The sequence below is a fragment of the Nasonia vitripennis genome, chromosome 1 (genome assembly GCF_009193385.2).
Source record: "Nasonia vitripennis strain AsymCx chromosome 1, Nvit_psr_1.1, whole genome shotgun sequence".
Lineage (NCBI taxonomy): Eukaryota > Metazoa > Arthropoda > Insecta > Hymenoptera > Pteromalidae > Nasonia > Nasonia vitripennis.
Window position 1 is genome coordinate 16,409,629 of NC_045757.1, and position 16,124 is coordinate 16,425,752.

Sequence of the window (16,124 nt, forward strand, 5' to 3'; positions counted from 1 at the left end):
TTTGACCGGCGGGCAAAAAAGTTTTTTTAGAGAGCAACAAAGTTTTTATTGTCCGTTTAATAGCGCAAAAAAGTGTTAACGGGAAAAAAAGACTTCATTTACCTATTAAGCGGGCAATAAAGTTCCGCTCTTTTAAAAAACCTTGATTTTGATGTATTAATAACATTAAATTTATCTTTCTATAATATTCGAACAAGCGCATGGTTGCCGTGTAAAAAAACAATTACGTCAGCCCCGCGCACGAAAAAAACGCGAAAATACGTCCGTGCTTTACAAAAAATATGGTGTGCACTTGTGTGGTTGCAATACTCGTCTTCGGCTCGTGCTAGCTCGCCTCGACTCGTACTGCAAACTCCACACTCCGTCTAAAAAGGCCCACTTTACGTCATTGGTACATAATATATTATTATGCAACACATGAACGATTTTTAAGTTTTTTGACTTTGACATTAAGCATACTGTATTTCAAACTTTAACCTAATAACTATAACTTTCTATATTTAACAACAGTTACTTGAATGCCTTTTCACAGTTATCAAAAAGTATAAATCTATACATGCGTTGCTAAACATATTATGTGCAATAAACCATATTGTTACAATATTAATATAATTAACTAATTTGTAGCCAACGGTTCAGTAGTTCATCATAATTCAGAAGCACAGCATGCAACTACATCAGATTCAGACTCCGATTATGAACCCAGTGATAACCATTTATCACCTGAAAGCAGCCCACTTCCAACAAGATCTAAGCCTGAAGGTAAATTTAAATGACTAATAATGATTAAAATTCAACTTAAGATACTGTTCAAATTATTATCAACTAAAGATTTAATAACAAAATACCTTTTCAATAGACTTATTTAATACTGTAAATTACTTTGCATAAATAAAATTATTTTTGACTAAAACCCGCTTTGAATGGTACTAATCAGATATAGTTATAGGATGATCCACTACCCTGGTAATAACGGTCACCAAATGTCTACCATCGCTTTACCAATTCTGCAAGGTTTGGCGAACGATTTTAGTATCGGTTGGCCAAAATCCCGTTATTTTTCTCACAGTTTTTTAGTGGTGGTTCTCTGACCGATGGTGAAATTTTAAAACGTAAAAAACACCGAATAAAATTCATTTACATTCCAAATAGCGCATTTACAATGTCATAAGATTAATAAACAATCAGTAGGTGAATGAATAACGTACTCAATACCGCGAACTCTGTTAATTAAATAAGCATATGTTAGGTTAAATTTTGAAGTTGAGCACATGGCTCGAGCGCAGCGTGCATGCGCCGTGCTAGCTGCAGATGCGGGCTTATGTATGACTATATTATATTTAATAGTTGGCGGCAGTTGGTGGACTGACCAGTTATGGTTAATTTTTTTACCAGGGTATTCGGATTCACTTTCAAAAATCGATTTACATATTCTTATTTGAAATATTTGAGATTTCATACTTGAATACCCTAAATTTTATTTGATTTTTTAGTTGTTTGTAATATTTAACAGTTGAAATTTTATTTCGACTATCATCTAATTTATACTTTTTCATTGTTATACTTTTAGAAACAATCAAAAGTAAGCCAAAAAAGCCTGTATTTTCCACTGGATTTTTTAAGAAACGAAGTAAAAATGGTCGCTATCAACCACGAAAATTCTCAGGTAATTATTGCATGCATTTTTCTTGATAGACTGTAAATTACAATTACACAAACTTATTTGAAATTCACTTCTCCTTGATAATAATCTAATCCAATACCTATGCTCTATTAATTTTCATTTAATTTAATTTAATTTATTTACTACTTTTGTTTGTTGCTTAATCAATACTTGCAGTATCAATATTATTTACGAAACATTTTTTTAGCACGACTGAGTGATTTAGAAAACTTGTCCAAAATAAAAAGTCTTGTAGAGCAAAAAATAATTCTTCAATGCCAAGATGGTTTAGGCATTAAATACTTTGAAAATAAAGGTCGTGGAATCGTTGCTCTTAAAAATTTTTGTAAAGGAGAGTTTGTTGTAGAATACATTGGAGAACTTTTAAATGCATCGACTGCTAAGATAAGAGAGAAAGAATATTCGAAAAATGTAGCCACTCATTGTTACATGTACTATTTTCGGATTCGAGATAAATCTTGGTGGTAATATTATATAACAATAATCAATTATACATAATACCTTAGGTAGAGGAATCACCTATATCGCATAGTCATTTGATTATAAATAAAAAAATTACTATTAATAAAAACAATGATAGATTATTATGCGTGTATTTTTCTACTTATGCTGAAGAATTTAAAAAAACTACCAAATAAATAATAATTAATTTTTTTCGTACAAAGTTGGTTATTTTTGCATTTTATTAGATAGATGATTTTTCTAACCAATTATTGATTCTAGATTTTACTTATTACGTATATTATAATTTCGACAGCATTGATGCCACAAAAGAGACTCCTTTTTTTGGACGACTAATAAATCACTCATGTAAACCTAATCTTCTCTCGAATAATTCATACGAATGGAATTCCACACATAGTTTTCTTTGCAAAAAAAATTATTAATATACATGACGAATTAACATTTGATTATGGAGAAAGACGTCATGATAAAATCAGCTTAAACCCATGGCTTGCGGAATCATAAAGTGGACTAAGTATAAATGTAAAATAATTTCTGAAATAATAATTTTTTACGCTATAGTAACTCCTTACCCTGGCGAGAAAAATCACGTGATTTGTCACACGATCAATCACGTAATAAGTCACGTCATTTCTTACATGATTTCTCACGTGACTATTTGGCGTGATTTCTCACGTGAAAAATCAAGTTGAAAATCACGTCGGAAATTACTCACAAAATAGAATTTGTTTTAATTAAAATAAAATTATTTTGTTTTTACTGAACAATTATGAAAAATAGATTTGTTGATAATCCAGAAAATTGATCGCAAAAAGAAAATTAAAAAAAACGTTGTCCTAACCGAGGATTGAACCCCTGTCTTCAACTTGACAATCCATTATACCTTACTGCCTGAGCTATTTTTACTTCTCCTAATGACTCGAAGATCGTGTATGAATCTCAGTAATCTATCGTTTACGTGTATAGACTATCTGCTGCTAATTGACAAAATAAAAAAAATAATTTCATTAATAAAATAAAAAAATCTAATTTAACAATTAAACATAAGTTTATTTTGCGTTTTTATCTTTATAAGTTAGAATAATTCTTGTATGATCAATAACATAATGTTAATATCAAATTTAGATTATAAATATCAATCTTAACTACGAAATATTTTAAATCTTTACAATTTCTATCTTTAAGTATACGTGTAAACTGTACAAAGTCATAAATCAAACATATTATTAGGTAAAAACAGTATAGAATTTCAATACTTACAACAGCACAAATAGCTCAGGCAGTAAAATAATGGATTGGGATATTGAGGACCGGGGTTCGATCCTCGGTTAGGGCAACGTTTTTTTTTAATTTTTTGCAGTCAATTTATTTAGATTATCAACAAATCTATTTTACATAATTATTTAGTAAAAATAAAATAATTTTTTAATCAAAAGAAATACTTCAATTTTATAAGTGATTTTTGACGTGATTTTCAACTTGATCGTGTGACAAATCACGTGATTTTTCTCGCCAGGGTAAATCTCTCTCTCCCTCCCCGTTTCCTTACCTCCTTCATCTCTGTAATCCTCCACGTCTCCGTCTCCGCCTTCCCCCCTCTCCATTCTGTGTAGTCAGCTATTCTTTGGTTTCAAATTTTACTTATTTCATATTTTATATGTGTATATCTATATGGTTGTTCTACGGGAGATCGACTAAGAAGCTGAGCTTTATAATAGAAATACTTTGAAGTCGTAAATAGTCGGTTTTACAAGGAACCACCCATAGATACATATATAATGTTACGTGTGCTACAAGTGCACCAAATTGAGCTGATTCTGTGTGACCAAAACTAATAGTATTACTTCAGATTAAGCCAACTGATATTTGGAAGAACGTAGTTTTGCATTGTTTAAATCTTTTTATTTAGCTATCTTCCTAAGTTAGTTCTATTGTATGATTCGATCTGATGTTCTAACAATTTTTACTTTAGGCTTAAGATAATTTATTACCCTTCGCTTCCTTAATTTTTTTATAATTATATTTTTTAGATTCTGATGCTGATGATAGTGAATCTTATGTTCAACCAGAAAAAACTGAAGGTACATTTATTTTTACAACGTTATTAATACTAATTTTAGATTGATTAAGTTATTACGTTGTTTGTTATAATGTTTAAAAAAATAACAACAGTATTATTTTTGATGCTTATATCATTCATATTCCATTTTTAAACGTACATGTAGTAAATTATTTTATTGCCATTCGCCATTTGACTAGATTAAAGTTGACTTATCCTTCTTAAACGTAATAAACCCAAAAAAATTCCTTTTTTTATCTTCAAGGTTTATCGCTATCGTGTTAAACTTTTATAAAACAAATTTTGATTCTTATTATAACCTTTAAAAAAATATATAAATATATTCTTGTTATTTTTTTTAATATGTACAAGAATTCTTCAAATAATACATCGACACTTTATTTTGCAGAAAAATCCCAAAGAGAAAATTGGAGCCAGTCCGCTACAAATTTAGTAATTGAATTCTTTAAAGGCCATAAAAACATAACCAAAGGTCAAATAGAAGATTTTATTGCTAAGCATGAAGAATTAAGGAATGCTAACAGAAATCCTAGACTTGTCAGAGCTCATTATTACAATTGCAAAAGAAAAGGGCTTTGTTAAAGGTTTACCTAAACATTCGAAAATGGAATGTTTTATATATTTTTTTTTAAGCTCAGATCTTTAAATTTTTTTAACGTTTTAGTTTTTATTATTGGACCTTTATTTGTTTTATATATTTCATTTTGTCAGTAGACGTTGCATAAAAATCTAGGGTATACAGAAAAGCGCTAATCTACGTATTTAAAATATGTAAGAATTTAAGTCTGAAACCTAGGCTGTGCCAGAATCTAAATATTGACAACTAGTCTAAAAATCTAGGCTATATAAACCAGTAAAATTTAAGCTCAGATTGTACACGTCCCCTACTCCTTACGAAAAAAATGTACAGAGGTCTCTGCATTGATCTCTGCAGAGATTTTTACACAGATCTCTGCACAAAATTTGAACGATCTTCTTGTAATTTCCAGAAAATTCTTAAAAGCAAAAAATTAATAATGAGTGCCTTAGAGGCGTTATCATCTGGACGATAACACCAAAACTATAGTTTTAAGCTCCAAAACTTTTATTTCTTAATAATTTAATTTTGAAAAGAAATTTTTAAAATAAAAATTTTGGAGTATAGAACCATAGTTTTGGTGTTATCATCTAGATAACGCCTACATAGGCATTCATTAGATTAATTTTTGACTTTCAAACAAATTTTAGAAATTAAAAGGAGACGGTCCAAATTTTGCGCAGAGATCTGTTCAGAAATCTGCTTAGAAAACTCTACAGAGATCTATGCACACATTTCTGCAGATTTTTTTCGTAAGGGATTGCAAAATCTCATATAAGATCTGATGTGAGATTTTGTAGTAGGGTAGTGACTATTATTAAGTCTAAAATCCTAGGCTGTTCTAAACTGTTGATCGTTAATTACTCTAAATAACTAGGCTAAATTAAGAAAGCTGTGTATGTAATACAATTACTTTCGTATGTACTTACTTAAACAAAAAAAAAAAAGTCTAAAAGTCTAGACACTAAAAAATATAGTTTGATGCTATATAAAAAGAAAAATATTTGACATTTTATATATTATATGACTCTGATCTCAAAGTTTGTAACGAATTTACAAGATAAAGTAAATGGTTTTTTTAAAAAAGATTTTGTATATTCTTCAATAACTTTTATTTACCCTTCGATTTCAAATAATTACTGTATCAAACGATACAGCACTGGCTGCACTTCATGCGGTTTTATAGGTACTTGCTTCATACATGAAATTTCGTAAAATCCGCCGTCATGTCAAATGCCATGTGTATTTTCCTCGCAAGCTATAACTGTTATTTATAGTAGATTATTTACAGTACATTTTACAATCTGTGAAATACTACATTACACAACTAGGGGCAAAAGTTGGCTTTTTCAAGCAAGGATGACGATTGAGCACGAGTGAGAGTCGAGGGTGGGTGCGAATGTCCAAAGCATCATCCATCAGTATTTTTATTGGCTCAAATTACTCACACAAAAGTTGAAAATTTCAATAAAATAGTAAAAATATAAAATATTACTAAATATATACGCCAGATTTGCATAGTTCACTTTGTAAAAGTGTTTTCACGATTATAATAATTTGCATCTAAATTCTGTCCCAACAGCTGCCACAGGAGTCGCGAATCGTCCCAATAACCACCGGTCTAAATCCTAACAATGACAAATGTGCATAACCTACTATGCACAAAGCAAACAGCTAAAACAGCTGAATTAACTGTCAATTTTTTATTATTAACAATAATATCACTTATAATCGTAAAACTACCAATTTCAATCTATAACAATTTACTTTAAAAATATGTTCTAACAGCTGCCACTAGAGTTACGAATTGTCCCAATATCCACCAGTCAATCTGTCAACAATAGTAGATATGCATAATCTACGATACGCGAAGTAAACATCTAAGACATATAATCAATCGGAACTATTTCTTTATTTTCATTAACACAATCATTTATAATCATCCAAATAATGATCCAACAGTTGCCACAATAAGAGTTGCACATTGTTCTAATTAATCTGTGCACAAAAACCTATGTAAAATATGACAATATTTGAAAAATGATAAAAAATCAAGTTTATGGGCGGACTTAATCTATAAAATTTTAAACTCTTTCGACTCTACTTCTTCGTGCAAAAAATGTTTTCCTTGATAGGTTTCTTTTAAAATTTTGATAGTACTAAAAGCAATCAAAATATTATAGCAGCAAAAAGTTGTTTTCAAACCCCCTAAAAATTGAGAAATTTACAACAAATGTAAAAATTTGTTAAATCATTTATGTTGCACATCTAAAACAACCATTTTTCCAAATATGCCAAAATATATTCAAAACATGTTTTATGAAGTCATGCATAAATTTGCAAATTTATCATAAATACACAAAAAGTTGTATTATTTTTAATGACTGGAAGCATTTTTAAAATTTAAATAAAATAAAAATTAAAAAATTTATTTAAACAATTGTTATAATTTCTAAATACTTGCAAATTTATTATTATTTCATGTTTTGCAATTAATAATACTATTTTTTAACCAAAGTTCATAAAATCCATAATTATTATTAATAATGTCAATACAATGTTTCTAAATACAACGTTTTACATGTACATTACATATATCGACATTTATGAACAAATATATATCCGTATATAAACATTAGAAAATTCTTATATATACGTATATAAACATTTATAACGATGGGCTGGATTTTCTTACATATAATGGTTCTTAACAGGACGTGTCGAATAACTACCGATTCAGTTAGGTGGCGTTTATCGGGTCGTCCCGATAACTACCTCACCATCGCAACACTGATATCGGGACTGTCCCGGTAACCACCATTTGTCCCGATAGCCACCAGTACATATTAATTTTGTCCCAATAGCTACCTTTGTACATACATATATTCGTATACTTACTTCTTGAAATACATCGTTTTAAAACAATTTTAGACGTCTTGCTTTATTCGTAGAAATGTTCACTCAACACAATGAAAACATGCATATGATTTACGATTTACGAAATTTCTTAAATGCTACAACTTTTATCATGATACTTAAAATAAGAAAAACGTGTCGCATTAATAAAATACTTTATCAGAAAAAATTATTGGAAAATGCAGACCTGCATCGTCTTGGTATGAATTTATGTACAAGCTTTTATAAATGAAGTATGTTATAATAATACGTTATAAATATGTATGCTTCAATTATGTTAATTTCATATATACGCAAACTTTTGTAATCTGCATATAGTGTTGGTAAGAACTTTTGTAAGAACATATTTATTGGACGATGTTTAAACCTTTAATCATGCATTATGGCACTGATGCATTCATTGCATACCTATAATGCCTTATGCAATCCCATATAATGCAGAAAGCAAAAGCAGTTTTCCTTTTCTTCGACTTCAATTGGGTATTCGCTTGAGCGGCTTCCATTCGAAAGTGAATAAACTTGATCTTGAACTTGTCTGCCACTGATGCCGACTTGTATACTAAGCAAGCCGTTATACACCGACAGAAATCGCTGGAAAAAAATTAACCGATCTTGCTTTTCTGGTCATGCCGTTCATTTTCCCCCTTTCGATAGTTGATGCTTAGTAGCCGTATATAGCTATGTTGTTCTAGGTGAAAACTTGTAGTTCTGCTGTATATGTAATTCGGTAGAGGTCTTTAGCCTTGTGGAACTGCAAGGTTTTGGACATCAAAAAAGAATAAAGATGCCAACACTTGTCGAATATTAAATCAGCGTTTATTATGGAAAGCACACACACATATATATATGTGATGAATAATTATAGTATGAGAAAGAAGTAAACACTGCAGTCACGCGTGAACATATTATACAATAATCGTATATAATTTATATGTATTTACTTAGAAATAAAGCATGTTTTCTTTTATTTTCTGTTCCTTAAATTCGTTTGACTTTGCTATTTTAGAAAATGAAACATTGTATCATGCTCATTGAATAAAAAATCCATGTTGTATTTGAAATGTCGCTCTTGAATTAAAACATGGTTGCACAATATCGTCCGAGGTCAATAGAAAGCATGATAATGTACGATGGAACATCTTCGTATATAAGTGCGACTATTGCTTCTCAGCATCAGTTTTTGTTACGCAGCGGAGTCTTACACTTCTCAAAGTAAAGATGAAAACAACGTATTTGATTCTTTTTATGCTTGTAGTATCGTCGGTTTATGCCCGAAGTAAGCTATAACTAAAATAATTAAGCTATTTACGAATCGCAGTGTCAATAAATTCAATGCGTTGTATAACAAAAGATCTAATCTAATTTAGATAAATGTTCAAGAGTCAGTGACTGTTTGCAATATTGTCGTGGGCCTGGCGAAGTAGGCAATCGAGTAAAGGACGCATCTTGCATTAATAACTACTGCGTATGCGGTAAACCCGTTGGTGAGTGCTGTTGTCAAATCAATTTGGATAACGTCGTTTGCTCCATAAAAATATGCTTTCGTTGTTGTTGCAGAGATTTGTTTTAGTGGCGCCGACTGCTTTTCTTATTGTGGCGTCAATCCGGATCCCGATGTACCTCGCGATAAAGATGTCATGTGCTCTGAAAACGGAATTTGTGAATGTAGACCGATACATTAGGTACCATGTATTGATAAATATATATCGTCATGTGTGAAAGTGTCAATTTTTGAATGAGATAACCTCATCCGAATCACGATGACAATAATAACACAAGATTATTCGTTACAAACACTTCAATGATTTATTTACCATCAGCATATTCATTCAACCATCTATCTAACATATACTCATCGTTTAATCGCAACACCTCTAGCTCGCTTTTGACCGCGTTTATGAATAAATCACGATTGCAGACACACTTTCAGCAGCGTTTTGCTTATGCAGCGGCTGTAATTCTCGCAGCGAAGAAAGCAAGGTAGGATATGAATACTGGCTAATGAAATTTCTGCATAATTCATTTCTGATCTGGCCCGCAAAGCGTGTTGTCCCTCTGAAAACAGAGCGCGCGATAGCGTGTTGGGCGCATTGCACCGAAACGCGCAAGCAAAACTTTGGCAAAATTCAATTAACCCGGCTAAATCGACACTTCCATTTAAGTTGAGCTATGCCGCCTCGAATTTGCATGTATTTTGATATTTAAATGGAAGGTCGTTCGGATTATGCTTTCGGTCTATCTCCGCCTCGCTCTCGTCGCTCTCGTCGATCTCGACACTGCAACCCGTGGATCTTGGGTCTACACGAGCTCAAAAGACGTGTACGTTTCACGTGTATGCGTGTATGCCGACGAGGTGACGGAGATTCAAAATGATATCGTTATATTTGGAGAGGAGGCGAAGGTAGAGAGGCAGCTGTAGCGTAAAATATTAATGGCTTATAGAGTGTATAGCGATATATGGCATATGTCGAAATGCGTCATGGAGATTTTGTTGCACTTTGTAGTAGATATAAATTGGAAGCGTGTGCATACGATATTACTTATTTTGCCAGGAAAATGAAATAATAAAAATTGAAAATTTTTTATTTCGAAGCTCCTTTGATCATCGTACTGTATTATGTATATAGCAGCTACATGCGTTGACTCGTGGAAGTTAAAAGTACATCGACACCGCGGATACGTAGGAAGTGTAAGTTGCTCGGCGTAGAAGAGTAAACGTGTTGGACAATGAACCAAGATAGAAGCGACCAGATTGGGCTTTCTTTTTCTTCTATTGGATATAGGTAGCAGTATGCTCGATTTGGACTGCTGGAGCAAAAACTAAGTTGAGCAGACTCTCTAAGGTACGGCCTACATACAAATATACAGAAATCTGTATTGCATTTAACGTTCATCGGCAAACAATATATTGGAAATAAGCTTTTTTCTAGTGCGATAGTCTGATGTAACGTATAAAAACGATTAAAGGGTATAAATCATATCATCAACTATGATTAATTAACAGCTAGCATTCAAAATTCGTTGCAAAGTACACCTTGAAATTCCGTCCAATCTGGAATAAGAAATTACATAATATATTCAGTGGGGCATTTGCACAGTAAACCCCTCGTTATTCAGTAAGTGCGCGCAAGTACGTAAGTAGCTTATAGCAGTATAGTCTATGCAGGGACAGGGGCAACATTCTTCGGAGAAAGGTCTTTGCCGCGGATCTGCAATTAAGCGCGTCCATCAGCGGACCTGTACACCTACTGCCAGTTTTAGAGGTGGAAGCCAATCGATAGCGATCGACTGGCTTGTGTCTATAAAAGTGCGCTAGGCTCGTCGATCTAGTCACATAGCGGTTTAGACGATCCGTGGCCTCGGGTCGCGAGGCCGTTTTTATTGAAAAGTTATTCTCATTTGTGTGGTGTGTGTGTGTGTGTGTGTGTGTGTATAATAATAACGAAGTGAAAGGAAAACGCGGCGAATGAAGATCTCGGTGAGTCCAGAAAAATTTATATTAGTTATAAAATTTGATCGTTAATCCGCGAGTGATTTACATTTTGATTTGAGTGTCGTTACATGTCGGTGGAAATTCGTTCGTTAGAAAGTGATGCGAAGAAATTCGATGCTCCTGATTTAGCAATAATTCTTGAATACCTTGACTTTTAAATTTCAATAAAAAGCTTTTTGTACAATAAAATACATTACTTTTCATTGGCATCGAACCGGGGCGTCCAAAAAGTGCACTTTTAAGAGTCTTAGATATATGTAGATATAATACAATAACTTTATAACTCAGTCTAAAATGATCATAACCAATCGCAGGTGATTTTCATCGCAGTGGTCGTGGCGGCGGAGGCCTCACGACCTCCACGAGCCTTTGACTCTCAGTATCGGGAGTTTCCACCTTACATCGAGACCCCGACACCTCCGTCACGGCCGTCGTTTCTGCGCTCGTTCTCGAGACACGAGTCGTCGTCACCAACGTTCTATAGTCGGCCACAATCTTTTAGCGACAAAGAATCAGACATTTTCAGCGAAGGGCCACCATTACGGCCACCGTATCGCGAGGGTCGCATCTTCCTCGCTGACTCGCCCTTTTCCTCCTCATATTTTCTATCGAGCAGGCCAGAGTCGTTCCACTGGGAAGGGCCGACTGACTTCCGAGAGGGCCAGGTCATTACGTACGAGTACAAAGGTTCGTTTGTTCGATAATTAACGTTGATTATAATTGTCTTCGCTTCGCAAGCGTTTCGTTAAATTAGTTTATCATAAGTAAACTTAATTTTAGTTAAAAGTTTTGCAGCTAATTTCGGAACTTCTGATATGACTATAGAGAAGTCTGTAATGTAGAACAAGCGAACTTGATGCATTCACGCAACTGTTGAAACTTAGGCTTACTTTGATTACTCGGGTGAAGTCAACGCTGTTGTTCGAGTGTATCAAAGATATAGTTGTGCGGAAATAGTGTACGAGCATAATCAAAATTTCCATGTTGCTAATAGCTTATATGCGTTCAAATCATATATTTTGGAAAATATCCAAATAGTTTCAAATCCACACAGTACAAAGTAGGAGCATTAATGATATTAGCAAGGTATTTGTCGGCTGATATATGGCTACCCACAACAAAGGGAAACCACACGTAAACCAATGTCGATATGAAGCTAATACGATGGTCAAATCTTCTTGGGTGATAATAACTATCGAGCTAAACAAAATTAACACTTCAATTCTCATTATGAAAATCTTATTCGAGGAATTACAAAATCAATTACAAAATCAATCAATGTCAACTTTTGTTAAAAGCCTTTTTGGTAACTTTAGAGTCAACTGAATATGCTAATTTATATCCGACAGGTCCCCCACCACCGCTTCCAACTAAAGATTCGCGGAAGCAAGCGAAACAACCCAGTGGCGATCCTAATAGCGATCATCGAGCAACAAAGCCCAAAGAGGATCAAAATAACCAGCAGCAAGAACATAGGACAATGACGGAAACGAGACAGCCGCTCTCTTTTGGTGGACATTCTAGCCATCTCAGTTTTGGTAATACTCAAAAACATTTCTTACATTTTAACTGTATATCGCAACCAATCAAGACCCCCCCCCCTTACTCTACCTACGAGCTACTTGGATACAGCTCCATTAATAAAATCCGATAAATCAGAGGCTCGCGATAAATCGACGATTTATGCTTCGTTAAAGGGAACCACGGGCTGGGCTTCGCCTCGGTAGCAGGCGTCACGTCCGCGGATATTAATCCGCTGGCCGTCGCGCAGCTTACGGCCGCGACAAAAGCAGCAGCGGCAACGGCGCTGAGAACTTCGGCGTCGACGGTATCGATGCAGTCCTCTTCGACATCGGGAATAGAGGTCTCGCGGCAGCATCCCTCCACCAATCCCACGAGCTCCGAACCGCCTACGTCAGCAGCTGCGACGTCGCCCTCACTGAAAATTGCCGGCGCTGCGTCGAGCCAAGCAGCGCAGAGCACGGTAAGCTCGATCGTTTATATTTCTTCGTAAGGGAAATTGCAAATACTTCTTTTTCTCGACGGCGATGATGATGATAAATTTAAGAGGAATGAACAATCGAAAAATAGACACTAAGTGCCGACGCGTGCACCTTTTTCGAACAGCTATAATAATGCTTCGCAATTGATTTTAGTTCAACGAAGTGGCCTCGACGACTCCAACGATGACGACGTTCAAGAACCCATCGGCTACGCCCAATTTCAATTTTGACTCGTCGCAGATTACGGGGCATCAGATAAATGGTGCCACGGTAAAATATTACGTGTCTCCGAAAACTGTATACGATCTTAGGTATGGTAAAAGACCATCGTGTGTGTTTGTTCAATAAGATAAACATTTTGTTATTCTGCAGGGCGATAGCGCAAGAATTACCAGCACCGGCGCACGGCTTGTTACCGATCGAATCCGGAAAGCAGCAGCTGCAGCTGTCGGACATCAAGCAGAATCTGTTCTTCTACGATACGAGAAACAGTCAGCCTTTGTCCAACGAACAGCTGCAGCAGATCCAGCAACAGTTGAATGGCCAGAACAGCAATAGTAATGTATCCCCGGTTAGATTCAGTATCCCGACCTCGCTAATTCCAACGAATCCACCTGGAACCGGTCAAATGAAACTCACGTACTCCCCTGTAGATTTTGCGCGTTCGCCGTTGTCGCTTCCAGCAGGTTGAAGCTTGTTCCGTTACTTTGATGATTTCCGAGTGTTTTAAAGTAATAGTGCAACTATTGTATTCTTTTCAGTTCCCAATGCTTATACTTCTGGTCAAAATCACATAGATATGACGCAACTGAAATTGAATCCAGCCGGTACCAGTGGTAAACCAATAAATTTTTTGAAGGATGATTGTACATTAATGCAATTAAAGATGACATTGTTGTGACTTTTCAGGTCCTAGTAATCCGTCGTATTACTTTATACAACCCCAAGAACAAGCCAAGCCTGCTGCACAAATCGGCTCCGCCATACCTTTAGGTAAACACTTGGTACAAAAAAGTTGAGATCCTTAATCGACATTGAATACTCAAGGACGAATGATTTATCATTTCAGGATCGTTCTATTTGTTACCAAATAATCTGCAGGCTAAACAACCGATCCAGCAAGCTATGCAAGTCAATCCGGGCATTTCTCCAGGTAAGATGATAGACGATCAAAAGAAATATCTAAAAATGCGCGTTATTTCGATCATTGATAACTTTGATAATAACCGCTCGCGAAACGAGAACGATATGCCTTTCATGAATTTGGAAATTGTTAATCACGCGGTTATGAATTCCAGGATTGCAGCTGCAATTAAGTGGTTTTCGAGGAATAGAATACCTCATGGCGCCGAGCAATCCAGAGCAAATGAGGCCTGCAGGCATTGACGCTGGAAAAGGCATAGCTCTGCAGGAACAGTATCGACCAGCTGAGACTATGTTAACGAAAGTAAGTGATATCGGCTGATCAGGCGTGTAAGCTTGTTACTAAATCACAGCTCTTTTACCGAGATCAAAAAATCGCAACCTAGACGCCGACGCCGCACTTACTCCGGCTGATCCCCTTTAAGATTCAAGTCCGCATATATACGGAACGTTTTCCAGTCCCGGTGTGAAACTCTTGGCAAATAGAAAAAAAGTACCCCGTCGCCTCTCAGTCTTTGACCTCTTTAACGCCGTCGTCGTCGGGGACTCCAATATTTGCATCGAGTCGAGCATACGTATATAGATACCGGTATACGCTGTCCGGCAATTTTCATCCTCGGCAAGCGACACCGCTTCTCAAGAGCTCCCGCCGCGCAGATCTCCTCCGGATGTCTCGCAATTACTTTCAGCTCCAAATATGATTAATGGCGCCTGAATTGCGCGCTGCACCGGAGCACTGTGTAACGAAATTAAGGGACCGGCGCGTATACACCACTGTGCATATAACTATAGATATACATAGATAGATCTATATATATATATATATATATATATATATATATATATATATATATATTCCTGTATAAGCTCCCCGAAGTTATTACGTCGCCGCTTCTCTCTACCTAAGCGGGAATAATACTGCGAGCTGTCTATTATAACTGTATTTTGTTGGCTGGCTGCTTTTTCTTCGTTAGCAATTATCTTGCTTTTATGGGAATATATTTTTGCCATGTATATTCCAGCGGAATATTAGCAGAATTGCATTTCTCGTGTAAAATTCTTTGATCGCTTCATCTTTCAGATCGGATTTGGCCAGAATATCTGGTAACAAAACAACTGATGCGGAGGATGTGCTGCTAGCGAGTCGTTCGTCATAAGTGAAGCACAAGAATTAGACGAAAACGAGAAGCGAGGGCTGGAGTCATCGACGTTTATCGATTATAACGAAGCCAGTATAGACGCGTTGAAGCGTTTTGAAGCTCAAGCTAAAGCTACCGTGTACTTGATCGCGTGAGGATCGTCGTACGAACTATCGGCGTGACTTACTTTGTATAACTTTGCAAGACTGTTGAAACCCATTGTTACGCATACAATTTGTTTACATCGTATGTTGTTTGTTAAATATTTTTATTAAAGAGGATTATTAACTGCTTTGGAAAGTGTACTCTTCTTGCTTGCTATCAACCTCGACTCTTCCACCCGTGGAAACTTTATTCAATCGAACATTTACTGGGTCAATGAGCACAATTTTATCAGCGAATAAGATCACTCTCTTATTCGAACGATACGGTTTTCATTAAACGTTAAAGCAGGTTTTGCCGTAATAGATCATCATCCACAAACTTTTAAAAAATCTGCAAGTTTCACGACCTTTGACTTTTTATCCCGTATCATGTACATACGCGCAAAAGTTGGAAACAGCGTATAGCTGAAAGAGCTGTTGCACCAGGAACACTGAAAACTTTACGGCATCTGGAACGTTT

The 16,124-nt window shown here is 35.3% G+C and overlaps 2 protein-coding genes across 6 annotated transcripts in view; both read left to right on the forward strand.

Moving 5' to 3' along the window:
* LOC100678185 overlaps positions 1 to 5,894 on the forward strand; it is a 37,242-nt gene extending 31,348 nt beyond the window's left edge. For 2 of the 4 annotated variants that reach the window (XR_004226967.2, XR_004226968.1), the window contains exons 7-11: positions 628 to 762; positions 1,571 to 1,666; positions 1,872 to 2,148; positions 2,442 to 2,671; positions 4,180 to 4,230. Coding sequence is in view for 2 of the 4 variants with exons in the window: in XM_031925594.2 (XP_031781454.1) it covers positions 628 to 762; positions 1,571 to 1,666; positions 1,872 to 2,148; position 4,180 (509 nt within the window). In the remaining 2 variants the exon portion in view is untranslated. Of the gene's footprint in view, positions 1 to 627; positions 763 to 1,570; positions 1,667 to 1,871; positions 2,149 to 2,441; positions 2,672 to 4,179; positions 4,231 to 4,617 lie in introns of those variants that run through there. The other 2 variants (XM_031925594.2, XM_031925599.2) reach the window with 2 other exon arrangements.
* Positions 5,895 to 8,859: 2,965 nt separating this feature from the next.
* LOC100118613 lies at positions 8,860 to 15,793 on the forward strand. 2 transcript variants are annotated; one of them, XM_016987412.3, is made up of 13 exons: positions 8,860 to 8,998; positions 9,090 to 9,206; positions 9,280 to 11,200; positions 11,530 to 11,902; positions 12,565 to 12,753; positions 12,913 to 13,199; positions 13,372 to 13,529; positions 13,591 to 13,904; positions 13,980 to 14,054; positions 14,128 to 14,211; positions 14,288 to 14,371; positions 14,517 to 14,665; positions 15,443 to 15,793. In XM_016987412.3, the coding sequence occupies exons 3-13, from the start codon at positions 11,189 to 11,191 to the stop codon at positions 15,467 to 15,469; spliced, it is 1,752 nt and encodes a 583-aa protein (XP_016842901.2). In that variant the 5' UTR covers positions 8,860 to 8,998; positions 9,090 to 9,206; positions 9,280 to 11,188; the 3' UTR covers positions 15,470 to 15,793. The 2 variants fall into 2 exon arrangements, with proteins under 2 accessions (XP_016842901.2, XP_031782803.1); XM_031926943.2 differs by having other exon boundaries at positions 13,591 to 13,775.
* Positions 15,794 to 16,124: the final 331 nt, after the last annotated feature.